Source organism: Amblyomma mixtum, chromosome 5, assembly GCF_055824585.1.
Source record: "Amblyomma mixtum isolate Tamu chromosome 5, ASM5582458v1, whole genome shotgun sequence".
In the NCBI taxonomy this organism is placed as follows: Eukaryota; Metazoa; Arthropoda; class Arachnida; order Ixodida; family Ixodidae; genus Amblyomma; species Amblyomma mixtum.
The window spans coordinates 92,276,306-92,304,130 of NC_143016.1; the positions used below are offsets into that span (position 1 = coordinate 92,276,306).

The 27,825-nt window shown below is 46.6% G+C and overlaps 1 protein-coding gene across 1 annotated transcript in view; it reads right to left on the reverse strand.

Annotated features, from left to right (window-relative positions):
• Positions 1-1,185: 1,185 nt before the first annotated feature.
• Positions 1,186-27,825, reverse strand: part of LOC149343041 (putative chitinase 10) — a 53,767-nt gene continuing 27,127 nt past the window's right edge. Inside the window, exons 6-18 of the mRNA XM_089546881.1 lie at positions 27,193-27,296; positions 25,393-25,540; positions 24,038-24,232; positions 23,480-23,602; positions 21,118-21,282; positions 18,446-18,692; positions 16,637-16,896; positions 14,987-15,087; positions 11,316-11,433; positions 6,277-6,471; positions 4,355-4,477; positions 2,974-3,147; positions 1,186-1,203 (exon numbers count right to left, since the gene is read on the reverse strand). Of these exons, the coding sequence (XP_089403007.1) occupies positions 1,186-1,203; positions 2,974-3,147; positions 4,355-4,477; positions 6,277-6,471; positions 11,316-11,433; positions 14,987-15,087; positions 16,637-16,896; positions 18,446-18,692; positions 21,118-21,282; positions 23,480-23,602; positions 24,038-24,232; positions 25,393-25,540; positions 27,193-27,296 (1,971 nt within the window). The remainder of the gene's footprint in view (positions 1,204-2,973; positions 3,148-4,354; positions 4,478-6,276; positions 6,472-11,315; positions 11,434-14,986; positions 15,088-16,636; positions 16,897-18,445; positions 18,693-21,117; positions 21,283-23,479; positions 23,603-24,037; positions 24,233-25,392; positions 25,541-27,192; positions 27,297-27,825) is intronic.

Genomic DNA, 27,825 nt, shown 5'->3' on the forward strand with positions numbered 1-27,825 from the left:
TGAAGTACAGTACCAATTGCTTACAGCTTTTTTCCAACCGAAATTGTTTTTATTGCCAATACTGGGTTAGTTACAGGAACTTATAAACGACTGTTTTAAGAGGCACGTTCTTTCTTGTGTAATTAATGATTCTCTTTTATGAGACCTTTCTTTATATTGTGTCATTCGCCCTGGTTTACTTCCATAGCTTTACTACCGCTTCTTACTCGGTTTAACCAAAGCTAAAGCACCGTTAATTTTTTCCGTGAGTTTAACGGGCTGTGATCCTAAACCGGAATATTCCGTTCAATTTTTCAACTGCAGTTCAACCTTGAATTCATGTCCGCAGTTCGTAGGGCGGCACACGTTCTTCAAAAGATTAGCACAGGCCCAGCCAACCGTTCGCAGAAATAATGCGTTAAGAGTGCGCGATTGCCCAACGATAGGAGAGGAGAAACCCCAGAAGAAAAACAGCCTTTCTAGAATGCGTTTCTTTTTATTCAGACAAAAGTCGCCCAGAAGCCACTGCAGTCTTCCACTGATGACCTAACCCTCAATCCGTCCGGTCTCCTTTTTACATAAAAATGTTTATTTTCTCTCTAACCCCAGTTATAGTGAACAAAAACTAAGGCGGAGACATGTGTGCATAGCTATCGGGATAACTATTAAGCCAACACCGCAGGAAAGCTGGACATGCCAAGCACAGTCATTCTTCTGTTGGCGTGCGACAAATCACGAAGATTCCTAGTACGAATAGTTATGTTCTGTATATACGCTTTCCTGTTGCTTTAATACATAACTTCCCATTTTTTCAACGCACTTTCAAAACTTATCACTGAAGGAAGTTAAGATTTCAACTAAAGGCTACGGTTTGAAAGGAAGCCAATGTGCTTTGAAGCGAAAAGTAGGAGAGCAGTTCATTAACACTGAGCCACTTTGTTTACGAGATTCGCGTACTAGTCAACAAATAGCGCAACTCTTAAAAGTTTGCAAAAGCAACAACTTCCGTAAGAGATGCGGCGTCAATGTCACGTGTATTGACTTTGCGTTGACGAACTGCACTACACATGAAAGGGCGCATTAAGGAACACTCCACCTTTTATTTGTGTCTCTAAGAATGCGTGACAGTAGATTTCAGTTTCTTTGTCTTCGCTCATTATGCAAAAGTTGTCCATTTCTTGAAACTTTTGGTGACTTGGTTACCATTTATCGGGGCCGTGGGCTCTGAAAGTATAGAACAATAAAGATGGCATTAGGTAAATCCGCCGGCGTTGTATCGAAAACACAAAATATATCACCTCTTCCAACGGTGCTATTTTCCCCATCCTTCATATATTAAGCAGCACAGGGTAACACGTATTGCGGCCTTTCTCATTGAAGACACAGTTTTAAAAGTAAAAGGGCGTCCTTGCATTTTTTTTGTGGGTTTTGTTGTGTTTGTAAAGTCATTGTGCGTTAAGAAATTTGTTAGTGAAATTGTTGTCGCAGCTTTAATCTCGGTATCTTTGTTGCAGCATTCGCATTGAGCTCCTTCATGCAACCTACTATTTTATAATTCAATTAAAATGCCTATTTTGGATCAAATTCACATTAGTAGGTGAGCAAAGCAAGTTGCTGAAGTCTCTCTGTAACCACCGCAGCAATCTACAAACATGTTCGCATATTTATTTATATATGTTTTGCCGAAGAAATGAACTTCGGTGCCGCCTCGGTGGCTCAGTGGTTATGGCGCCCGGCTCCTGACCCGAAAGACGCGGGTTCGGTACCGGCCGCGGCGGTCGCATTTCGATTAAGGCGAAATGCTAGAGGCCCGCGTGCTGTGCGATATCAGTGCCCGTTAAAGAACCTAAGGTGGACGAAATTGTCCGGAGCCGTTGACTGGTGGTGGTGGTAGTAAAACTTTATTTCCCACAGTAGGGGTCCTGAAGGACACTCGGCTAGGCGCCAGGTGTAGAGGGCAGCTCCCACGTAGGCACAGAGAGCCCGAAGCTCTCCGCCGCCGCGCGGGCCTCCTCGACAGCCCGAACCTGGTCGTGAAGTGAAGCACTCTTTAGTACTTTGTCCCAATGTTCCTTGTTCTGGGCGTAGGCGTCACTTGATGCACAACCACACAGCATATGGGTCAAGTCTACACGTTCACTGCACTGGTCACACACATGTTGTCCGTCGTAGTCTGGGTCGATGTGCTTCATGAGCCGTTGACTACGGCGTCCCTTAGAGGCTGAGTCACTTTGGAACGTTAACCTACCCCCCCCCCCCCCCCCCCCCGCCCAACCATAAAACTTAAAAATGAACTTCGATAAAAATTCTTGCTCAGCAAATCTCTCCTTGGTGATTTCCCGAGTAAGGCTGAGTCGGACATAGTGCGCCGTTGCTTCTGCTTAGCAGTTTGGCGTTGCAACACAAGGAGTTATTCCCTGATTTCACCCGGCGCTAGTTGTGAAGGTAACCACTCCTACAATTTGTGTATTTCCCGTCCTAAAGGGTAGGCCTGGCAGACTGCCTTTTTACGCGGTTCGTTTGCTTGTTTGTTTTTTTCTTTGTTTAAAGCCTTTCTGCTCTAGAGCCTTTCGTTTACTATTGCGCATAACCATACGTACTTCACTACTTCGATGCAGAGGGCTGATCAAATTGTGTAGCTCCCTACGCGTGAGAGCCATTGTGGTGGTGTTTTAAAGCGAGTGCACTCACAGAAGGCTTTCTAGACATAAATGGTTGATAGCGCTTCAATGTATCTGTTGCGAGAATTAATGTACGAATGGGAGATGTAACGAACGCTTTTTCAGACAGCCTGAAACTGGTTGTACACCGCATCGCTGCCGTACAATTCACAGAAAATTCAATATAATTTATGTGCGCGAAAGAGCAACACATATCGCTAGAGCTCCAGACTGAAGTTCTAAAATAAATTTTCGCTCTCTCTTTTTCTCAATACCTTTCTACTCCTGCACACGCGATGTCTAGAACTTGGAGCTTATAGAAGAGCAAGCGCACCTTTCGCGTTTCATCCTCGGAGATGTGCATGTAGATGGGGCGATAATGCCTCATTGCTTTCCACGCCGCTGTCACCATGGGGTAGATCTCTCTTTTACACAAACCCGAGTAATCGTCCTCGTCCAACGACCATATGAAGATGCCGCCCAGCCAGTGCTTCCGGAACCACGTTGCCTTAGAGCACAAGGAAAAAGAAAATTGAAGTGTGAATAGCTGGCTACTTCAATCCAAGTACTGCATTCTGACGAAAGGAACAGCTATTATAGGAGAGGCAACAGTAATGAGTAACATTTCTTGAAGGTTACCGTGGACGCCGCCGCGGTGGCTCGTGGTTATACGTTCGGCTGCTGACCCGCAAGACGCGAGTTTGATCCCGGACGCGACGGTAGAATTTCGATGTAAGCGAAATTCTAGAGGCCCGTGTATTGTTGGAAGTCAGTTCACGTTAAAAAGCCCCAAGTGGTCGCAATTTCCGGAGCCCTTCACTACGGCGCCCCTCGTAGCCTTTGTAGCTTTGGGACGTTAAACTCTAAGAGGGTTAACGGCTGAGCTAGTTGGTTTTCAGACATAATAAATTATTTTTAGCGCAACGGGGACACTATAAAGACGACAACAGGGGCGCCCGTGTTGTTGTCTTTCTTGTGTTGTGTCCCCGTTGCGCTAAAAATCATTTATTACGACGTTAAACTCCCACACACAAATCATAAACCAAGATTACTATGCGAGCATTATTAAAGCTCACCCAACACTTGGATTGATCGTTTATAGAATTAAGGACAAAAGATGGAGCAGATTTACTGAAGGGAATAGGGGAGGGAACGAAAGCTGTGGGGTTTGTAACAGGGGGATAAATACGTTCTCCCCCGGTTAACCGCGCCTTGCTGTTCAAAACTGCGCGGACCCCACCCGGTGATCGCGCACACACCGAGCGCGCGCCGACCACGGCGGGCCTTGCTCTCAGGGAACAAAGGAACGACATTCTGTCTTGCACGAACAAGACATGTATTGCTACAACAACAATAACCCCAGCTAGCTACAGAATACGCTAAGGAATCGAGGACGCCCGACTCCCCAGCAAGGTTACGAGCGAATGTTTGCCACGCTACCGCGGCGGGTGGGACAAGATGCGGGAGAACGTTCCTCCCCACGAGGCCTCGTCACTTTGGAACAACTACTGACGTCTTATGTAAAAAAAATGAATGGGCTAGAAAACGCATGTTAGGTAACATGGGCAGCGAGCTCCCATGCGGTTCTTCCTTTTTGTAAACATTTTTCTGCTGCAGTGACTGTGCAATAGTCCCAGCGCTCTTGCAAAACAACGAATTTGTGTGTTTAGCCAGCCCTTTCTGGTGTTCGCTTTAAAAAAAGACAGAAGGCATACCTTCACGTCGACGCTGTCTTTGTCGTCGTAGCTGACCCACTGGTCCTTGTAGTAGATGTAGGGCGTCGCCGCGTACTTCACCCATTCTCGCTTCCAGTGGTAGTGGTTCACCCGCTGGCAAGTCTGGGAGCAAGTCGTAACTTTGTGCAATTGAAATTCAGCTAAGACCTCAGGCGTAAATTGACGAGCTTCGCTTCCAAGAAAGTGAAAATGAAAGTGTGTTGCGTTCTCATTTACCGCACGGAGGAGCAATGAGATGTAATTAAGTATTTTTGAATGCTCTAAGCAATAATCGTACATTGAGATCCAGCAAGTTTACAATCTTCGAAATATTTGTCCGGAATGAATACCTATGAAATCCCTCGCCGTTTTCCTTCTTCTGTGTAAGATTTTCTGCTAAACAAGTTAAACAGCATTAAAAAATCCTCACAGATAGGCACTTAAGCCTTCGCCTATCTGAAGAATTATGAAAACTGTGCTGCCCCTTGCAAACTTCATTCCTTCAAGTGAGCCCACTGCGAAGACACATTTGCGGAGCTCGCACCTGAATGGTGATACCATATTCAATGGCTCATTGTAAGTGAACAGCAGGGTTAAGTTGTTCCCCAGGTGTCTGACCTCTGCAATTGTTTATTTTAATCGGCGTCGTCATAGTATTAGTATTATAACGGAAACGCTTTTTGGTAGAGCTGTCCATACAAAAACGCTCTTGTAAGGGATTATTATTGACTGGCAGTAAGTGGATAATTTCAGGTTAAAGATCAATCGGGTGGCAGAACATATGCACAGAACCAGGACGTGCAAATGAATCAGGAGCCTTCAGCTAAGGCAAAAAAAATAGCAGTGTTTCGTTTTGAACGTAAGATTCACTAAGTCGAGAATTTAATTAAACCAGCTGTTGTCAAATCGGCTTTCAAAGCACATGTAAAAGAAAAAAACGTAAATATGCCACCACAGCTATTCAACCTACATACTAACACAGAAACCAAATTTTGAGAAGCCTTTGAGTTGTGTTCATAGTAATGAGGCCTACGACAGCAAGCCCCTTTCCAATGTATGCTGCGGCACGTGCACCTGTATTTTACATTGCACTGAGAACTCCTGAACGTGTACAGTAAGCAGAACGAGTCGTCGATATAAAGAAATGTTTTAGCCCCATACGGCAGAAAAGCGTACTAAACATCAACCAATTATTAAAGGAAGTTTTGTGTAGAAAATTTTTTCGGAACACCGATTCAGTGCTCTCACTACGAGATAAGACTGACTGTTATACAAAAGTAGAAATCTTCTGACTCAATTTAGGCTTTGTTGCACGTCAGGGAAATACTATGCATACAAGCTCAACATTCTCTAAAAGAAATTTTGAACATTGTAAGACACTCTTATAAAAAAATTGAAGGTAATGGTCCATTCTTCCGGTGTGTAACAAAATCTTTATTTTAACCTGTTTTCATCGATATTATCGAGCAGTTAAGACTGTCATGGGAAGCAAATGGGGAACGCTTCTCAGACCGCAGAAATGTTAGTAGAAAAAAAGTTTCACTGCCATGGGGTGGTCTGCGGTTATACCGATTGTTGTGCTGATATCTTGCATTACATTAACAAATGGCGTTCATAAACTGTTTCCCGCACAATGTTTTTGTCCAGAATTGTTGGGTATGCGGTGCCACTCTGTACGCAACACCTCGGATCGATTAGTAGTTAATATGTCCTCAGTGTCATGTGTAACCTTTCATATTGGCCCTATTTCTCCGAACTCCTTTCACTCTCATTCCGAAACGCAGCATCAGCAGAAAGGAGCGGCGCATCCCCGTCCTGCCCGTCATCCCTTCCCACGACCGGTGTCCCTTCCCCACCTTCACCTGACCCACTGAAGTGTTCAGATAAAGTTCTTCAAAACCAGCCGATCAACCTCCTCTCACCTCGACGTAGTTCATGTAGCCGTCCGTCTTGGTCAAGTTCGCGCCGTAACCTAGCGGGTGGTTTTTGTTGAGCTTCGCATTGACGCTGTTGTTTGCCGGGTCACTCAATGTAAAGCTCCGGCCATAAGAGGCGATTCCTGGTATGATCTTGTATTTTGGCACCCCTGCATTTATCCACCGGCCTAAGCATGACTCCTGCGGAAGGGAGATAAATGTTGTCTTTAAAGCAATGCTGAATATCACTTGAGTAGAGAATGGAAAAAAACTTGGTGGGGCTGGGTCCATCGACTTAATTTTATCACACATGCTACGAGTCTAACGTGGTGCTAGTGCTCAAATTATTGCATGAGCTTGTCGGTTATTCATGATGAACATCGACACAAAGGGCCCAAGCATGAAACGACCTCCGCAAGAACCGTGCTTGGGGAGTCTGTTGCATCTCTGTCCTGTCTGTCTATCGCATAGCTCTTTCCAAATTGTTTCTGTAGGCTCTTGTTTGAGTTTTGCGGTCAAATAGAAGGGCCACCTATATGACATCGGCGCCCGCAGTCATTAAGGCGCCGCGGGAGCACTGCTTCAAGATCTTGAAAAAATGTGGTTGATGTGGGCAGTAACCACGAGCCGAATTGTTGATACACGGGACCTGCTCTCGCATGCTTAGATTGAGAGAAAGCAGAAAAAAAATGAAGTTCAGGGATGTAGCGAAAATCTAAATATTTTCTGCTTTGCTTACCCGTGCTTAGGAAGAAATTTATTCGAAACATCACCCAGACACTGTGCTGGTTTCAAGGTGTTTCTTGGGAAGGAGGAAGACGAACCTCAGCGCCTGTCAACTAATCAATGTAAAACAAAGCATGCAGGTGACACCAGGGCGCTATTAATGCGAAAACGCTATATTTCCCATTAGCACAAAAGTCGACTGCTGCCGCCTATGGCCCAAATTTCGGATTATGCAGTACGCCGGTATACGATGCCGCAACACACGTAAGCGAACATGTACAGTCGTGAAAGATGAAACATAACGTACTATGACCTGTAGAAGTCAAGACTCGTAGTCATAGTCATTCATGACTCATAGTCATTCTGCAACCTCTCATGGCTCAGCACTTCTGCAGCGTAGCATCACTCAATAATTTAAGGTAACGTAATACAAAGTGTATAAAGTTTGTACAAAGTATGCGTGGCCATGCCTCGTAGTCGCAGTTATGACTCATGACCATTCTACAACGTAGCATGACTCAGCGCTTAACAAGTAGCGTAATGTGAAGGATACGGAGCTTGAACAATGTATGCATAGCCACGCCTCGTAGTCATAGTCATTCTACAATTCAGCATTTTAATGATATCGCATTCTCAAATTGAAAAGTCTTAAGTGTCCCTGCCGAATTTCTTTACATCTGAGTGATCGAGTTTCATAGGTTAACACGTACTACATATCTGAGCTCAAACTGCAAGTTCGTTCTGATATTTGTCGCGTTAGTAAATGTCCCATGTGATTCTGCTCCGTGACGCGTACGGATGCGCGAAATATTGCATCTTGTGCGATACACTCGTTTGCTCATAGCGGTGGCTAGCTTGACCTCAGATATCACAGCGGCAAGTTAACGTCTTTCAACAGAAGGTATCCATGAGCCATGAAAGGGGGAGGTAGACTGCTTATTACCGCACTGCGACTGCCTATCTCGATCGATCGGATGATCGGTCGGAACATCGGTCGGATGGGTGAGGAGTAAATAGAAAAATAGGGAGAAATGCAGGAGGTGAGAACTGCCAGCAGTTGCATGTATGAAAGCAGAGTTCAGCTATGACACAACGTCCGTGGCGTAGTGCACGAATTCTCAAAATGCTGAGCCGACCGTTGCCCCGCGGTAGCGACTGTCCCGGCGACACATCACCTGCTCTGTAGCACAGTTTCACTGCTGTGGAACTATAGGCAGTCGAGGGTTTCTACTTAGCTTCGGCAGCGCCACACACATTATTTATTTACCCCCCGAGGCGCAACAACAGCAGCGCCGCGAAGACGGAGCATCTTCATTTCGCACATAACGCGGTGTCGAGTACTCGCCTTGTCCAACGTCGCTGGAACCGCTGCACGATCGAGGTTCTAAAACGAGTGGTCGGTCTCGAAAAACGAAGGCCGCATTCCCTTCTTCATGGCTACACAGTGTATCAAAGCAGAGACGTGCAAGACATTTGCACCATGCATTTTCTGTGCTTGCTTAGAGAAAACAATGGGATGCAGGGTGAATTTTCTTTAGCTTAACAGCCCTCCCCAAGCCTTTTAGTGAGAAAGCACTATTCGCCTCATAACCTGGGAAATGTCAGTGTGTGATGAAGCCTCTCAAGTTAGTCGCGTGTTGCAGGAAATGGCGAGAAATAAACTGGACTTTAATGAGGATTACCTTGGCCAACCTGGAGAAATAAAGTAAAAATTTACGGGACTGGGTTGCAAGCCCGAGGCGGATCAGATAAGCTTCGCTGGCCACTGCACAAGAGCTCTATCACGCCTCGTGTTAAACCCCAGCACATTGTCTGCAGGCTCTGCATTCCACGTCGTCGTCAAGGTAGATGTACTATGGTAGCGTAGGCTGCATAGAAGCCCATACGTTCAAAACATGGCGGCTCATGGTGCGCAGCCAGCGCCGTCTTCGAAATGCGTGGACAACTAAAAAGTGACGTCATAATTAAAACAAAAACGCGACGTTGAAGTCACGTGTTTTAGTGACGTCATATTCGTGACGTCAGCGTCACGTGCCGCTTGGCGGGAAAAATAAACTGCTGAACGCCGCGACGCTTCAGCGCGACACCCGACACGAGAACGAAGAAAGAAGACACGACGAGTGCCGACCACCAACGCTATTTTAGGTAGTCAGTTCTCGGTGTGCCCTTTTCCTTCGTCCTCGCCTCAGGTGTCGCGCTGAACCTTCTCCACGTCCTTGGGAAAGCGATGAAATATGACGCCGCCAGACAGGTTATCGCTCGCACATCGTGCAACCGCACACCTCTTTTTTGCGTACGGGGGCCCCATGGCCACAGACGATGCCCTTTTGGGGCAAAAGCGACAGAACCGCACCCAACCGAACGAAACTACACAGAAGCGCTGGCAAAAGGGAAAAGCGGAAACTGTACACGAACGATGCGCACCAAGAACTCGAGCAACAAGCAACGAGGAAAAATTAGGGCTAGCAGAATCGAGTTTCAAACAAAAGCAAGCAGAATGGTCAAAAGATATGACAAGGGTATGACATCAGAGCACCGTCAACCTTGGCATCGACCCCCTGGCATTGCCGCTGTTCTGAGCGAACGCTGTCATAACAATTTTTACAAAGCAAGCGCTATACTTTCTAACAAAATGCACACAACTAAAACATTTTAAAAAGGAATCACTGCAATTGTTTTCGATTGCTTTTGAAACACAAAATATGTCCTAATTATTTTCCTCTTCTAGTCGTGTTTGTCCACTCATCTCATTTTGGCGCTTTAGTTCCACCACTAATTTGATGTCGCTAGCACTTGGTTCTGGACCGCATACAGGCTCCGGCTTCGCGACCTATTTCAATTGACCTTGTCGTCGTCTTCATCGACTTCAATCTGTGCGCAAATCAAGAATGGAAAGTAAACGCTTTTCAAGTATGTAGCGTTGCTGTCCACCTGCAAAAAAACCTGTTTCTGCACAATATTTCGTGGTTATAAATGTTAAACTACCAGCAATTTTTTTCGCTTAAATTCGGATCGGCAGACAACAACGGCGGTACACATCTCCTGCAGCCCGTCTCGTGGCTATCGGCCGGCTTTTCTTCAAAAATCAACATGCATCGCCTGCTTTTGAAACCGCTGAACTGTGGCATGCTCCATGAGCTCGTTCGTCGGTGCAGCCAGAGTTATCGGCCAAAACATAATAAGCTACCTGAGCCCAGGCTCGAGGGTCACCTCATAGTGGCTGTGCGTCATGCATCTGGTGCGCTCACTTTTCCAGAGATAGTGAGGTAAATAAGGTGTTTCCGTTTTGCACTTGAAAACAGCATTTTAGAAACGGATGTTTTCGTGCGTGCTCAGACGCTGCATGTGTTTAGAGGAGGTGTATCAATCAAAGTAATATAGGCTCAGATGAATGACTGAACTGCTAACTGAGAATATCCATAGCTATCGAAAAACGATTTCCTCTCTCATCTGGGCTACTCCAAAGAGAACGAAAAAAGAGATTAAAGCTGGAAGGCGCGAAAGGACGGACTTTGAAATAAGCCGAGGGTTTTGCTGCCTATATCGTGAGCGCCCGTGTGTTGCGACCATGCTGCTTCTTTACTCCTGCGCCTTTGCCCAAATTATGTGAAGAGTCCCTGGCCATTCTAGTTACGTTCCGTCTCTGTCTCAAAGTGTTTGTTGCCACTACCTTCTCGAACTGACACAGGCAGTCACGCTTTCTCTGGGGAGCCGCGCGTCTGTCAAAAGAATACGGTAGGCAGCTCTATGTTCCAGTGTTTCAGACGCCGTACCAGACTAAGGTTGATGCTTATGAGAATATGGCAGTGTCATCAAAGGTGTAAAATTTAGACACGCGAGCAATATCTTACGTGATGAGAACAAATGGCTGCATCACCAGGTGTCATCCGACGGGGAAGAACTGTGCTCTCTGCGTGGTTTTGCTAGCAAATTTTCCACTTTTAGTACGTACACTTTTCGCATTCCTTCTAATCAAAAGACGGGTTATCATGTGATACTGTTCCAAAAAAAGTCACTATTTTATTCGCAATACTTTTGGCCGGTGACTGCTTTTGAGTTTTCAGGGATAAAAGCATTTTCTTGTGCCTTCAAGAACCTCCCACGAAGTCTTTATTTTGCGCATAAATTTTTTTAGTCAAGACAGCTAAATCTTACACAAAACATGAATTAAACCCAATGCCAGAACTCTGTATAGAATCTTATTTTAATAGTAATAATGTGACTATATAAGAGCAATTGAATAGGCAAACACAGAACAAAACACATTTGGTTTGTAATCGAAATCACGCAGTGCGATCAATAATGTCAAAGTGGCTTACCGACTCGGTGGTGGTACGGTTGTCTCCTCCATGGTAATACAACCCGCTAGTGAGCTTCGTTTTAGATAGATCATCCAGCTTGTAATCGAAAGTCATTAGGAAAAAATAGTCGAAGTGCCTGCGGTGGAATTTAAAAATACAAGGTGTCCTTCCTAGTCCATGTGCTGCTCCGGGACTTCAAACACCGCATATCAATATTACCGGCCTGTTTACGCTCTGAACAAATTTAGATTTTCCAAACATTTGCCCTGAATTTCGTCTTTGTGGTCAGTGTACATATTTGAGCTGGACTTTAAGCTTTTTCTTCCGGGAGCCTTTAGCACTAACAGACTCCAGTTTTTACTTTCTGGATCCTGTGCTCGGAGTGGCACGGCGGGCGGCGCATTGGAGGGGGGGGGGAGGGGGGGGGGGTCGCGGTTGTGGTGCTGTCCTGCATGCGCGGTCGAACTTCACTTGCAGTATAACACTTCGACATAAAGTCATATTGCGATGAAGAAGACGAAGCTGGTAGTGGTGCGGGACGGTGTTCTTGCGCTAGAACAGCGGTCATTAAGTCACCTCACTGCCATCAGTCATCTCTTCTCATTCTTCGGCTGGCCGCCACGTGTCCAAAACATTCCCGCCACCAACTTCTTCCTTCGCATAAAGCTTATTCAGGCTGCTCAACAAATTTGCGAAGAGACCTTCGGCTTCTTTAATTATCTTACATAATGTTAACGACATTGCCCTCTTTAACTCTTACGGATTACACCTAATTTTTGCCAATGAGTAGCCACTTCTTGACCGCTCTTAGGCCAACTTCCTGCTTTAGAGCCTGCTCTATCCTCTCCATGTTAAGCTTCCTTATATTATTTGTTATACGCTTATTGATTATCTTCGATAGTTCTCCCAGCGATATCCTTTCTATGGGGTTAAAGAATTTTACTTCAACGTTTTTAATATGTTTCTTTTTTTTTACCGAGGGAACTACCCCGTAGCTTGTCGAGCCACGCGACCTCCTACTTATTTTTGAGACTGTAATTCATCTCCTTAGTACAGAGGTCATCATCCTCCGATAAAACGGACTGTCTGTTCTCCAGCGACGTCTTGAGTTCCTCTACTTTCCCTATTGCGCCTAACTCGTTGATGTACTTGTTATCATTGTCAGATTCCTCTACTTTCTGCTGAGACCTCACAATCCTACGGTCAATACATCTCACTTCGCCTAGCTCCTCCACATGCTGTACTACGCCAGGATTTGCCCACAGTATGAAATCTATTTCAGTTATGGTCCCGTAGTTTGGGCTCTTACAAGTCTATTTCCTGTCCTTCCGTTTGCGGAAGACGGTATTCGTGATTCATAAACTATTTCTTTCTGCGAACTCTACTAATAATTTCCCCCTGCTATTCCTAGAACTCAAGTCCAGGCGGCCGTCAGGAATGTGTACGGCGTGTTTCCTCTAAAGAAGAAGGGTGTAGAGCTAGGAGAGTTGGTAACAGTTCATTGTGGGCGGTACACCACGAAGCATACGAAATAACGAAAGAAACAGACCACTGACAGCGCTAGTATGTGATGTCTCTTTCTTTCGTTCTATCGTCTTTTTTTGCATTGCACCACCAACAATGTGTTTACTATGCTTATTGCAGATTCCGCGTGTTCAAGTACCTTGAAACTATCTTATCATTGTGACTGAATATAGGCGCTTAGGCCTGTACTACATTCAATTTGGAGCTCTTATTAACCCTAATCACGATAGCTGCCGCCTGCTCGTTACTGCTATAGAATTTCTCATTGACGTGGAATCCCACGACTACCTCTCGTCTGACCGCTAAACTCAGGTAGAATAGTACGTGCCCGCTCTATAGCACTCTATACGCTTCGTATGCCCTCCTAATTTCAATAATCCCTAAGACAGCCCACTTATTACTCGCTAGTTCCTCGAACAACACTGCTAGACTAACATTACTGATAAGGTTCTAGCGTCAAACGTTGGCAGGTTCAGTTCGCTGTGGAGGCCTGTACCGAGTCAGAGATTACTGGCGCACTCTGCTACGCCCCAGGTATGACCGCAGCTTTGCTTTGACGTCCCCCTATGGACTGAGGGCCGGAGCTTAATTGGTGTATTTGTACACCTGGAGGTGGCCAAATACTACACCAGAGGGGCTGAATCCTGCTCTGGCAAGAGGGTGCGGTGTCGGCTTAGAGTACCGTGATCTGGCTGCGCCCCTGGTCACCTTATAAAACGCCATCGACATTCATTTTTTTTTTTTGTAATCTGGTGGAGAATCGTGCAGGACCGGGATTAGAACCGCGGTTCTCTTGCCTGTGAGGAAGATGAACTACCCCCACTCCGTTGATGCATCGGTGCTTTCAATAGGGGCGAAAGGCAAGCAGGTATTGCAATGGCCTTGCCCTGTGTGAGCAGGCTGTTAACTCGAGAGTGTAATACAAAGGCTTAGCTGAGTAGCGCGCCTGTGGTGACATACAGGGAAATCGGCACCGCCTGCGTTATTATTTATGCAGAAGTTTACAAGAAGTTTGGAGGAAGCTAAACTAGGATGCAGCGATAAACTACTTTGGGAAGGGTAGATCTTGCTGAGTGGTGGAGTTGTAGTTAGTACTTAGTAGATTTGACGAAAGGAAATAGCACAATAACTCTATGACTGCTCGCTGAACACCTCAACCACGCCGTGAAAGAAAGGAGCAAAGTGGAAATTAAACAAAACGTAGAGAAAGGCGTACTGTAGTGGAGGGCTCTGGAATAATTTCCACCACCTGGGATTATTTAACCTGCACTGACGTCGGACAGCACACGGGCGCCTTTTCTGCTTCGCCTCCGTCGAAATGCGGCCGCCCCGGCCGCATTCTAAGCCGCGTACCACGGCTCAGTAGCCGAGCGCTCTAGCCACTGAGCCACCGCGGCGGGCGAGCGGTCAAGGGGCCCAGTTCTCTAGCATCTAGAGAACCATGCCTCTCAACAGTATGGCTGCAAGTTCGAATAGTTTTGGGAGCTAAAAGCATGCATGCTTTTGTCGCCTTTATGATGGTGTTGTGAATCACTCAGCACAGACAGTTGATCACATAGCAGCTACGGTTGCAAGCTCGTATGAGCCTGCACTAAACACGATTACAGTGATGAAAACTTAAGGTGAATTTAAGCTCATGAAAGTAGCATGGATTTTATCGCCGAGGGGTGCTCATCTGCAATATTTTTGTGCGCCAGCTAGACGGCTTATCTACAGAATTTCTCCAGCTTTCAGAAAAGCACACTGAAGCCGCAAAAAAAGAACCCCAAGTGTTCATATTACTAAGTATTTTCCTAGTGTCTTCCTTCGGTGCTCTCTGCACCGCAATAGATTACTCTTAAGCTCCCAGTATTAAGTGATCCAATTTAGCGTTCCAGTGAGCTTGTGTCTTGTTTGTTTCCCATCCACGGATACTTAGATGACACGTTTTGAATTAAAGGAAGGTAAAATTTTATGAAATTGTCCGATTAGAAGCCCACCACTCATGCCACAACAAAATTTATTAGCCAGTTAATGACGTTTGATGGCAGAAAGACTGGGTTGTACAGTAAATATTTTTGTACACCTGTATCGGTAACTGCTACTACCATAAACTAAAATCGGCACCCTTACCTGCGTGCTCGCTTTTGCAAAAATCTCTGTACTCTTCGCCCGCAAGTGCCTACCTTGTGATCCGTCGGCTCATCAGCCCGTTGCACTCAGGATTGCGGCATGCAGGAAGCTGAAGTGTGATGAGGGTATCATTGAGAACCGCTTTCCGCAGCTTCTGCATAGTTCGCAAAAAGAAATGCGCCAGAAAGCAGCTTGAGATAACTAGGCTTATGAGAGCTTCATCCTCCCACATGACATTTTCCTTTCCGTTCGAAGGCCTTCTTGTGAGCGAGTTTTCATTGCGCGCGCCCCAGCCCTTCGCGGATATTGGTGTACGTGCCTATTTTTGTTCGTCGTGCGTGACTGTTTATATTTTCTATGTACAAATAGTCGAAATTCATTAGGCCCACCTAAGCCTTCATTTATTTATGCTTCATGCTTGTAATAAGTCAATTTCTGTGCTGATTTCTGGCTGCTCAAAAGTGCATTGCTCTCATATGGATTTCATTTCAGATGCATGATCTACTTATTTCTTATACGTTCCACCATACTCGGCTAGAAGTTATGGCGTCCCTTGCTAGCTTCATATAAGACATGGAGCGCTTTGAAATCAGCCTGATTACAACTGAGAATATTTCGGTTAATAATCACCTGAAGTGAAGGCTGAAAGAGCGGTGCATATTGACCCCTTTCAACCCCGCTGAACGCCAACATTAGGCCTGTCAGAGTTTGTGACACGAAACTAAAAATTGTACGGCAAAATTCACGAAAAATAATCTTAGACGAGGCGCGCACCTCTTCTAGCAAATATTAACTAATTCTATGAGGCATCTGTTCGCTAGTAAAAAAAAAAAAATGCCAGTTCGGAGGAAGCAAGAAATAAAAGCTTTATCGTATTATCAGTTCATTTGAAATTGCATGCTTCAAATCTTCACACTACACATTGCGTTCGGCAGTTTCAAACAAAGCTGCTGCGAGCCAACGCACCCACCGTGAATGAGAAGCGGGTTTTCGGCTTTAGTCAAAGATGTTATTGCTGCTTCTCCGTATACAATTCTAAAATATGACGTTTATTTTGCATGTTACGCTCCTTTATCGTCGATCTTTGTTCACGAAATATTCTGGTTACTGCATAAAAGCTGGCGCACATAATGCAATCTAGTGCGTAGAGGAAAGGTTTTTTGCGAAATTTTGAATTGGTCTTTGCAGTAGCGATAAACGCTAGCAGCTCCCAGCGGACACCAGCTTCTAGAATCCTTCAAAATATCCTCGCCAGAAGGATGCAACTTGTACAAGCAGCGTTAAACGGCAACATCAGCGCGTACATGTGTCATCGTACTGATACCTCAGATAACGCTTTTTCGTGAAGCCCAGTATTTTCGTTCCAACATCGCGACTGGGCATTGTCACTTGTAGCTCCCTTTTTGTCTGTCATGGTACCTGTCGTTATGTGTCCGCGGACACACGTTCGAAATGCTACTGTGGTCGCTTTGATGCAGATCACATTCAGTACAGACAAATATGTGCCTGTATTTGATCTAAAGGCGGTGGGAGCTGCTGCTCAACCACCGTGACTCGAGACGGAGGTGGCATTTGCAGTAATTTGGAGCAAGAGAGCGCACCCACTTCCAGCCGCGTCATTTCGTACGTGTCCACTTCGCAGATGCTTAGTGGCCTCAAGTCAACACTGCTGCAAGGACAATACGAACGACCCTGTGTGTCACCTCGATGAAGTTGAGTATTGCCTTGATCTCTGCAGGCTTGCAGACGGGAGGTCCTGGTCCCTCCAGGTGAAAGTTGATGCCGTCGATGCGCAGTTCCTTCAGCCAGAACTTGATCTCGTTGATCAGATGCTCAGCCTTAGCGTCATCGCGAATCCGATTCAGCAGGCTATGCACGTGCGCGCCACCGCCGTAACTGACGAGATTGCGCAGGTGATTTCTGCCCGTAGCGAGCTTCAGATTGCCCATTTCCTTAAGTATGTCTGCAAAGCAAAAATAACAACTAATATTAAACTCCATTCTGCAATTACTTCACGGATGAGGTATTCAAGGGCGCAATGACAACACATCTAAGGTTACGGTCCCACAAAATAGTTCGCGTATTTTGCTGAGTTGCATGTTCGAATGCCACGAACAAACTATCCTAAACATCCTACTCAATCTTTTTGCGTATGTACAGGACGGACTGATGTATGTCATAATTTTTTTTATGAACAGCACCCTTAACTAAATCCAATTATTGCGGCAGAAACAATTCGCGGAAGCTAGCAAAAGCCTTCAATATCTCCTCTTACGCACTAGAAGTGCTTGGAATGCGCTTCCAGGGTTGCTGCAGGCCCGTGATGAGTAAAATGTCAAGACTGACGCCTAAAAAATAAACCTGTGTCCTCTCTGCTGTCATGAGCTTGGTGCTAATTTATCAGAGCGACTCATTACACTGTCAAACACAACGCGTACTGCAGGCCTTAGTGATGTCACACTGGTGCCCTATCAGCGAAACCGCACTTGTTCATTGCAAGCTACGGCGTCAAGCAGCGTGTCACGCTCTTATGTAGTAATCAGCTCGGCTTTTCGTGTAGCATCAAAGAATGCATTAACTGACTGGAAGAAAACAACGGAGTTGAAGGGAAGCAAATAAATAGCAGCGTCGGCTAACCAAAATCTAGTGTTAGGTAAAAGTGGCCTATAGAGTTGCGAGGCAGCATGCCGAAATTTGCGCGCGCTTAGTACCACGCAGACTGCTAGCCTTCTGCTTGAACAAGGAATCATAGTCCTTGTCTACACCCTCTGCAGACACTGGTTACATAGAATCAGAAATTTCACCTGCAAAACTTCCCAGCGCATGGCACCCGTCATTGTCTTGAGCGCAGACGTAGCGGCCACAGATGCTCGCTAGTTTTGCTAGTTATAATGTCGAAGATGAATCTCGGTTACTTCCAAAGAGCTTCCACGGGTGAAATAACGATATAATTTCACGCGTACCTGTGCAGCCAAAGTGCGGCAACATGCACTTAGCCCTAAGAGCTTTTGCAAAAACGTTGCGGGTTAATTCCAGGCGGTCCCGCCGTTAGAAACCGTAAGGGCAGAGGAGACATCTAGTAAAAAAACCTGCTTCCACAAAAGAATCGAGAAATGAGGTCGCTTCACACCATTATGATAGCTGGCCCGGGGGGCATCTTCTATAACATAAACCACTACGCTTCACGCCGTCCCACTTGGTATAACAGACTAGCATGCGCTCATGTTTTTCCTTGTACTCTTCACCGCTGGTATAACTAACTTAACACTGTCAATTTTGTTCGCGTTCAGCTGAGAGAAACCGCACATATCCGCGCCAGCCCTAGCACCTTTTCAGTTCTCATAAACAAATTTTTCAGATGTCATGGTAAGACGACGGCTCCATTCTCTGTATCCCCGTATTAGTAAGCATACAAGATACAGCAATGTCTCGTAAATCGTTTGCAAAACATTCACGCTTAAATTTCTGCCAGGTAATTCTTGCCGCGAATGAAGGACACAGGACTAGCATACTCTTCTCTCCCTTGGAGCCTCTCTTGCGGAACAAGAACTTCCCCGTCTTGTTGTCCGTCTCCAGGTAGGAGTAGACGAAGTGCGTGCACTTGTCCACTGGCAGACTTTTCAGACTGAAGGTCCTTGTGCCCGGTCGCTGAAAACGCTCGCCACGGATGAAGCACACGACGGGCGCTGGTGCGCTCAGCTCGACATCTTCGCTGCTTGTGTGCTCAGTCGTCCCTTTTTCACCCGTTCTATCTGAAGCCTGTAACGAGACAAATTAGCAGGTAAGGGGAGGTCTTTAGACTTTACGGTCTGCTTTTGAGTCACGTAGTGGGCCATTCATGACACCCGCGAAACTCAAAACGGCTGAAAGGTGAGCAAAAGCCTTTTTTTCACCTCTAAGGACTTCGGTGGCTTCGTAGACACCGGAAGAGCCCGACAGCAATGTACAAAATCTTACCCTGTGCAGCGAGTTATGGAAAGGAAAATGATAGGTGTAATGTTGAGAGACAGGAAGAGGGCAGATAGGGTCAAGGAAAAAACGCAGATTAGTGATATGCTGTTCCAAGTAAAGAGGAAGAAATGGGCTTAAGCAGAGTACTGGCCTACACTCCTTTTTGTCTCCTATATTCCATTCCCCCTTTCTCTTTTTCAAATAGGCTGCCGCCCTTCCCCGGCCACGGAGCAGGTCTTGGTCCTCGAGATGCGAGCGTGCCTGAGACGCCTCAGACATCTCTGACCTTGTCTGACAAATGCGTATTAATTTACGATTGTGCCCGCAGGCCAAGTCCACTAGAATTCAGATGTCGCCCCAGAAGTGACATTCCCGGTAGAAGGAGTCCGGATCTATGGCTTGTCACTTGAATATATATGGGAATGTCCGTGTTTGCAGGCGTCGAAGGTGTGCTCCCTATGCTTTAACGAGGTCTTAGCCGGAAGAAAATAGTTCCGACGTACTAGTTTATATTATACTGTTATATTCATGTAGGTAGTGACCACATTACAGTGGGTGTGTTCGTTAGGACGACATGGTGATGGTTCCAGGAATACTTTTTATGCGAAGCATACTACTTTAGCTACCACTTCAGCCCTTCACCGTGGTTATGCGCCTCCAAATCACGTGATACATGACGTCACACCACGTGACACGACGACGTCACGACAGTAGAGAAACGGGGGCCCACCTCGCGCCGTCGCTGTGGTTGTGCGCCTCCAAATCACGTGATACATGACGTCACACCACGTGACACGATGACGTCACGACAGTGGAGAAACGGGGGACCACCTCGCGCCGTCGCTGTGGTTGTGCGCCTCCAAATCACGTGATGCATGACGTCACACCACGTGACACGATGACGTCACGACAGGGGAGAAACGGGGGCCCACCTCGCGCCGTCGCTGTGGTTGTGCGCCTCCAAATCACGTGATACATGACGTCACACCACGTGACTTGATGACGTCACGACAGTGGAGAAACGGGGGCCCACCTCGCGCCGTCGCTGTGGTTGTGCGCCTCCAAATTACGCGACACGATGATGCTTCGCATTCTCCAGGCTTACCCAAGTTAAGCCTCAGCCATCATTTTTTACTTGTGGCCATGACACAAGGTTCAATTCTATTCATCTTCAAGCGAACCCGTGGCCCTCAACACTGTGGCCATCCTTACAAAAATGACGAGCAGTTTTGTGAAGCTTTACCTTCTTCAAGAATGGTCAAATCGTGGCTACACAAGAGATAAAATCTGATTGATTAGTCCGAATAGTGAGACTGCTGGGTGGGAGCGAAGGATGATTGTTTATTTTTAAAATTAGAAGCTCTGCAAAGTAATTGCGACGCTTCTGTGCATTTTAAATGTAAAGACTACATTTGTAGCTTCTGAAAAAGAGATGGTTAACGCCAGCCTTCCTCGCTTTTTATATAAGATGATTACTGTAGTCCGTAATGCGCAATTTGAGCGCAGCTCTTCATGCTGCTTGCCATCACTGGCAGGGGTCGTGTTACGGTGCTACCCAGACTCCGAGATCTTGCCTTGGAAGCCACCTTTCCGGTGGCGTTTTGCTCTGCTACTTGGGCAAACGGATACGCCAACAACGCCGACGACTGCACCAAGGCCAACAACTACGAAGACTACAATGACTACGACGGGGAAGGCAGGAATGGGCGAACGAGAGCTGCGCTCTAAAATACACCTCGAAGAAAGTACACAGCGAATTCCTATCAGCGCTGACGCGGGATTTCCCCTGTCACCTGCAAATAACCGGGGTACATTATTAATTCACACTCAGTAATTAAGAAAAACTCCGAAATCTTTCAAGGCCCTAAATACTAAACTAAGCCTCTATAGTTTGTTTTTGTTCTTTGCGACGGTTGTCGAGTGGTCTTCAGCGAAAAGGTATATTCAAATTCAGCTTGTGTGTGCCAGCCGTCACAAGTTTACTGGGAACGAGAGTCATAAAAACGGAAAAGTTCACCCCAGCCACTTCATTTTAGTGCGCGCTTGTGCCCACTAACCTGATCAAGCCTCTTCGTTAGTGCCGGAACACGGTGTATCACCTGCCATTTCCGGAAATTGTCTTCCTCAGCTATTTGCGCGCCCCGTAAACATTTGACGCCAGGTGCGCATTTCCACCACAAGCATTTTACTTCAAAGCTATATTTCCCAACTCGGTTATCGGTGAGTGCTTCACCTTGCGAGCATCAGTGCCGTTGTTGTATGGACGATATCCCTGCAGAGCCTTCCATGCCGTGTCCACCATAGGAAAGACGTCACCGACGCAGTCACCCGAGTAGTCATCCTGGTCCACAGACCAAATGAAGACACCAGCCAATCGTTCCGACCGGAACCACCTCACCTGCAGTAGAACCGGTTGAGCAGAGGGTCTGAAACTACAGCAGATTGTTATGACCACTAAATTTCTCTAAGCAACAAGGACAAAAGTAAACCACGTGTTCAAGATAACCTTCACTAGTAAGCGAACCGAATTTTCCTGCATTTCAGCAGTGCCCGATCGAAGAAAAGTTTGTTACAATAATCAACGCGTATTACACAGAATGGAAATATAGGGTACATACTGAGCGCCGCGGCCACGCATGAGGTAAGAACTGTTTTGTCAGCCTAGCTACTGCGCTCGGACTAGACACTGTCCTGACCTTGAAGTGCGATTTGCCATCAAAAGCTATTTCATTCCAAGATTTCGCGCACTTGAGCTGACGCAGCCCAGGTCCAGCAGCAGCATCAGCGTCCTCATTGCTGATACTATGAAAAGCGGCAATTAAGACAGAGCAGCAGCTATGCGCCACATTATCTAATTTTTTACGCCACATCTTCGTGCCTTCAAAGAACTGCGTACGCACTCGATTCATGTGCGCCGTTAGCGCCCCGACGGAAGCGGCGCATGGCATACTGTAACGCTGTTCAAACATCTCAAATGCACTAATAGTTCCCGCGTCCATGCTCCAGGATCTAAACAACCCGGATGTGGAATAAGTTTCTTGCTGCCCTGAGCATCGGTACATGCCCAGCTTACATGCGTATAAATACAGGATGGATGAGGGATGGCTCCACCAGTAGTGACCCGCAGAGTCAAGAAAGAGTCGTGTTGTATTTGCCATCTCGAAAAGGCACTGTGCAGTAAAATATGTAAGAAAGCCTAGTATTCAATGTCTGTAAACCCATGTGCGGTTTGGTTCTTTTGGTAGATTCATAAATGCCCAGCGTTAGTAGAGTAATGACTGGGTCAGAAGAGTCCAGGACGTGCAGCCGCGGCTCAGATGCATCGCTTCGTCCCCAGCGCCACCCTGTGATCTCAGAACGAAGCGTCCATTTTCACACCAGGAGGGCGTGTGCTATGCCTCTCTTGGGCTTGGTGCGAAAAGCAGCCCACTTGGTGGGTCGGCAAGCTGGCGCGCTTTCCCGCTTGCGCCGCTACTCTGGTAGGGTGTGGGTAACCTGCATTTGTTTTAGTGCGCTAACACTAAAGGCCCCCCTCCCACCCCTCGCCGATTTCACCGTTGTCGGTTGTCCGGTCCATTCAAGCAGAACAAACTGCCCAGCATAGCAGGTGGCACTTGAATTATTGATTGGCCGCGAGGCGACCAATCAGTAATTTGGTCCATGACCTAATTTGGGCGAGATTCCCAGAATCTCACCCGAATTAGGACATGGACCAAATATCTCATGGGCCCAAGAATCTAACCCGAATTAGGTCATGGACCAAATATCTCATGGGACCAAGAATCTAACCTCAGAAGAGCCGAACACCAGGCCAGGGGAAACCTTGTACCCATTAGAAAAGCGGTGAGTACCCGGCGGCGCTGATAATCGAACCCAGCACCTCCCGAATGCAAGGTGGGTGCTGTACCACAAGGCCACCGCTTTCACAATCCTGAGCGCGCCTCACAAGCACCAACAGCGTCGCATTCCAGTTCAACGCAAAGCCGGTGAGCGCTGCGCAAAGGCAAGCAAAATGTGACCTGTGGCCGTGTTTCCTAAAGCTACCTGTAATTTTAATATGATACGGCCGTGAATTCATTTGGAACGAAAGTAACAGAATGAAGGAGAGCCAACTACCAATCACAAGCACAGCAGGCTTCGATGCGGCGCGGCCGCATCGCCAAGTCATAAGGACCGTGATGCGCCAACATGTCGCACAACCACGCAACCACAGCGCAGGGTTTTTCCCCGAGGCAAGAATAACTGCGACCAAGTTCATCAGGTGCGCGAAGGGCATCTTCGTGCGCTGGTATTCGTCAGCTCAAGCGTCGGTCCGTCAGTGCAGCGTGGGCATGTCATGTGTTTATGCATGTAGGTAGCATTATGGCCGCACTTCCGCCAAACCAGCGTGAACTCACCCCCACAGCCTAAGTTACTGAGAGCAGCGAGCAATGGCAGAGGAGCAGATGAAAAGAAAACAAAACAAAACATTACAAAATATCGCATCCTGCTTTTAGTTAGCAGCTACTCCCTCGGGAGGCTGCAGTGATTTGCTCTTCCATTTCCGATTAAGAGGAAAGTGTAGGAAGAATGCGGTGAGGAGCAGCCAGACGTACTTTCGCATCAGCGCTTTCCTTGTCGTCGTAGCTTATCCACTGGTCCTTGTAAGTTATGTACGACATCCCCGCCTCCTTCACCCATTGCCGTTTCCAATGGTAGTAGTTGAACCGGCGGCATGTCTGGAGAGATACGTAACATACGCAATGTTTAGTAGAACGAACGAGCATACAAGGTGTTCTGTGTGCTCGAGTTTGATCTTTAGTAAATATTTCTCCTCTCTCTGCACGTAGCAGTAACAAGCCTGAGACTTCAGAATGCACATAACTAAAGAACTTAGTCTGTCAATTTATTCAGTCAGCCCTTACTTTTATCATTTCCGTCCTCAGTTCATAATTTTGGCATGGATTTTTGTTTTTATTCTACAAGCGTCAAACTATTTAATAATATTAAACTCGGACACACAGGCTTTACTACATTGTTGCACCTGATTTCAGCCTCGCATACCCAGTTACACTTGCAAGCCTCAAATGTGGGAAAGGAGCTGTTTTTTTTTTGCAACAGGGCCGGATAAAACACGTTCCTTTTAAAGTCACAAGACGAAGAATGGAGCCCACCTCTACGTAGTTCATGTAACCGTCCGTTCTGGTAAAGTTGGCACCGTAGCCCAACGGATGCTTTCCCTTGAGCTTTGAGCCGACGCCGTTGTGAGCCGCGTTGTCGAGCGTGAAGGTGCGTCCGTAAGTGGGGATTCCGGGAACAATCCTGGATTTGGGCGTGCCAGCTAAGATCCAATGTTGCAGGCACGATGCCTGCATGAGCCGGTGGAATCAGAACGAGATGCCTTGTATGTACCGCGGGGTACAAAGGTAAATGCAAAAACGCAGTAAATGTCCGCCGCGGTGGCTCAGTGATTATGGTGCTCGCCTGCTGACCCAGAAAACTCACGTTCTATCACGGTTGCGGCGGTCGAATTTCTATGGAGTCAAAATTCTACAGGCCCGTGTACTGTGCGATGTCAGTGGACGTTAAAGAACCCCAGGTGGTCGAAATTTCCGGAGCCCTTCACTACGGCGTCTCTCATAGCCAGAGTCCCTTTGGGACGTTGAACCCCATAAACCATAAACCAAACCAGCAAAATGCAGTAAAAATGCAGAAGTGTTGCGGTTTTCATAGGCTGCGAAAAAGGAAGGCACCTTGAATCTAATCGTTACTCTATACTGAACCAGAAAGCATGCTATAACAAACCGCCTTGCGCTCAGATCGGTGACCTGCTAGATCCACAGCTGTTTTAGCTCTGCGCCCAGCAATATCAATGCACATAACGAGATGCAAGCGTCTTTGTGATGCCTGGTGTCCTGATGTATCAAGGGTAATAACGCAGCGCTCTGCGCGTAATTTACTTAATGTGGGAAAGCCTGCAGCCATGCAAGCGGCAGCGTCAACACTGCAGACTCTAATTCTATAGATCTCTCGTGACAAGCACTGAAAAAGGAACATCGAAAACGCCGTACATGTCGTACATCTGCCCCTTCCCCTCCCCTCCCCCTTAATAGGCGCCATTGTACTGCCACCCCTACTCTTACAGAAGCCTATTCATTCAAATTTTTACTTGTTCCCGCGTTTGAGTTTCTTATTAAATACTCTAGAGCTTGTTCTATTAACGCAATTTATATATTATTCTGATTTTTTGCTCGCGTCAGCGTCAGTGCGTGTTCTTTTTTGTACAGTCCTCATCCTTTATATTTTCTAGAATCGAATGAACACGACAGCTTGTCCCTGTTTAGGTCAAACGCCAATGGAATAAACGCGATGAGCATGACACGTTAAGTTACTCTAAAACCAAAGGCCACTCTCTTGTTTAATTTTATAATATGCATTAGCACCCGACGGTTATAATTTTCTGTTTACTAAAATAATTCATTTCATTGCACTGCCACATCAGCAATGCGCTGTTCAGCCAACAGCTTACGGTGTCTGAAGATGGGCAGCAATTTTTGCTGCTGGTGTTCTTGCCTCTGAAGGAATTATTCCCAAGTTTTATCCCACTGGTGAGCTTCGTCTTCGAGAGGTCGTCCAGATTGTAGTCGAACGTCATCAGAAAAATGTAGTCGACGTATCTGCATTGATAGAAACAAAACGGGCGCTGGATATATTCAGGCCGCACTAAATAATTTCACTTAAGTGTTGCCGACCATATCGATGAAAGGGAACGAACAAAAAAATCAACGCCTATCCTTTTGCTCACACGAAGCAACGACGAGGTAACTGTTCGTATACATAAATTTACAGACTTCAAGTTTATATTTAATTAAGCCTGCATTCGGTAATAAAACAAACAGGCAGTATACGTAAACATGACTTCGGCCATAGCCTCCTGTATTATTCATGCCTGTTCGTTCACTCCGAATCCTCTGTCGCACTTTCCTTCTCTACCATTCTGGGATGCAAGTGCAGGAGAGAACGTTTCGCCATGCACCTATTGGCTCTTGCTGTGCTGCTTGTTCGCGCATTCCAAACGTTTTGTCCTGGCCTACGGTGCAAGGTAATTACCAAGTAGTAATTACCAGCATACTGCCTTCATAAAATTGCAAAATGACTGAATAGGTTTATATGGGTACGGGAGGACTATGGGAGAATAAGTTACAGACTGTGCCACCATTACGTTGAGCGGTCGAGAAGTGCCCACCAACGAATGAAAACTGAAATCAGACAGTAGCCGATGGCCTTCCGGTGAAGTACTAGTAAAGTATTATTCCGTAAGGCAATATCCCAGCTCCGTTGAAGCGTCGCGGAACCCATAAAAGCTGACAACGCCACGCGAAACCAAGTGCAAAGGGCGGAGCGAGTAGTCTTCGATGATAGCGCCTTATCGCTCTCAGCGCCTTATTTAATACGATGAACTCCTATTTTAAGTGCAAAAGCACTACTTCAGACTTACCAAGCTCGAGCAATACTCCTGCTTTTTCTTGTGCTCCGAATTAACCCAAGTATACCCGAATAAGCTCAGGTAAGCTCGGAAGAGCGCCACGCAAGCGGCAGACAATAGGAAGAAGCTCGGGTAAGTTCGGAGGACCACCGCGCCATCTGTACCCAATGGGAGGAGGGCGTCCCGCCGCCTCGATCACGCAACCTTGTGGCGTCATCAAAACCTGCCCTGGCAGGAGGTAGTTAAATTAATGATTAGTCGCGAGAGGTTCCTCGGGAAGAGCAACATGGGTGGCACAGTCCTTACATTGGATGCGATAGAAACAGCCACTGCCAGCGCAGTGGCGCATCGCTTACCCGCTGCGTCATTGCGCTGGTAGAGGTATGATGATTCGCCGCGATCTATGACTGTAAAGTAGGCAATGACCAATTCTGCATACATGCATACATTAACCCACTAAAGCTGCCGCGTCACACGTTTAAGGCGGATCTTGAGGGTCCTCTCCATTTGAAGAATGAACATCTTTCGAACGTCTATTCTGTTTACCGACGTTAAACCCCTACCACTTCTTTATACAAGTTACGGCGCTCCCCGCGATGAGGCGCTCGGATCCTAGATTACATAAGACTACAAGTGCGACGGCCGGCATCCTTTGAACTCGCATCCTTTGAACTTGCTACCATCCTTTGCTAGCATCCTTTGAACTTGCTACCACAACCACCGTTCGCCATCGCAACTCGCCCTCATGAGCGAGCAGAATTCTCAATTCAACGCATAATTATAGTTACCGTTCCTACTGGCATCCAAGTAGTAAAGAGTGTCGGCGGGATGTACTGCCCTTACCTGGCTAGGTCACGCTTCGGTATCGAGTCGCACAAGGGGTCCCGGCATGCGGGCATCTGGACTGTCAGCAAGAAGTCGCTGTAGATCTTCTTTAAGCGGAGCTTCTGCTCAGCGAAAGCAAGAAGAACGAAAAAATGCCACAGCGATTACTCAAGTCACGCAAAGAACATTGCAAACCAGGGCGTGTGAGAAATGCATTTACATACCACCAAGGCTCACCTGCTCAGTTTCTAAGAGACACGTTTTATTTGACGAGGACTCTTGCCCTAGAATAGAAGGCTATTTATTTTTCTTCACCTGTTTAAGGGCAATAAATAGGTGAAACTTTTCTCTAGCTCACTTTTCAAGCACTAGGTAAATTATTTTTTGTCAGCTCGAAAAAATGGGGATGCTATTTTGCCGCCGACGGAGGATGTAGCGTACGCGCTCTTGCATGCAAAAGTATTTCTCGAAATATGACAACACAGCTACGTGATATATTAGCCTATACTCCGCTTTAGCAGTGCAACGATGGTTGTGTTGCACCTGGTTGTCGATCTGCTTCTCTAATCAGAGAAGTCAAACTCATTGTCACTTTGTTAAAACTGAAGGCACAGCGCAACGAAAGACAGGACTAAGGTAGGGACAAACACA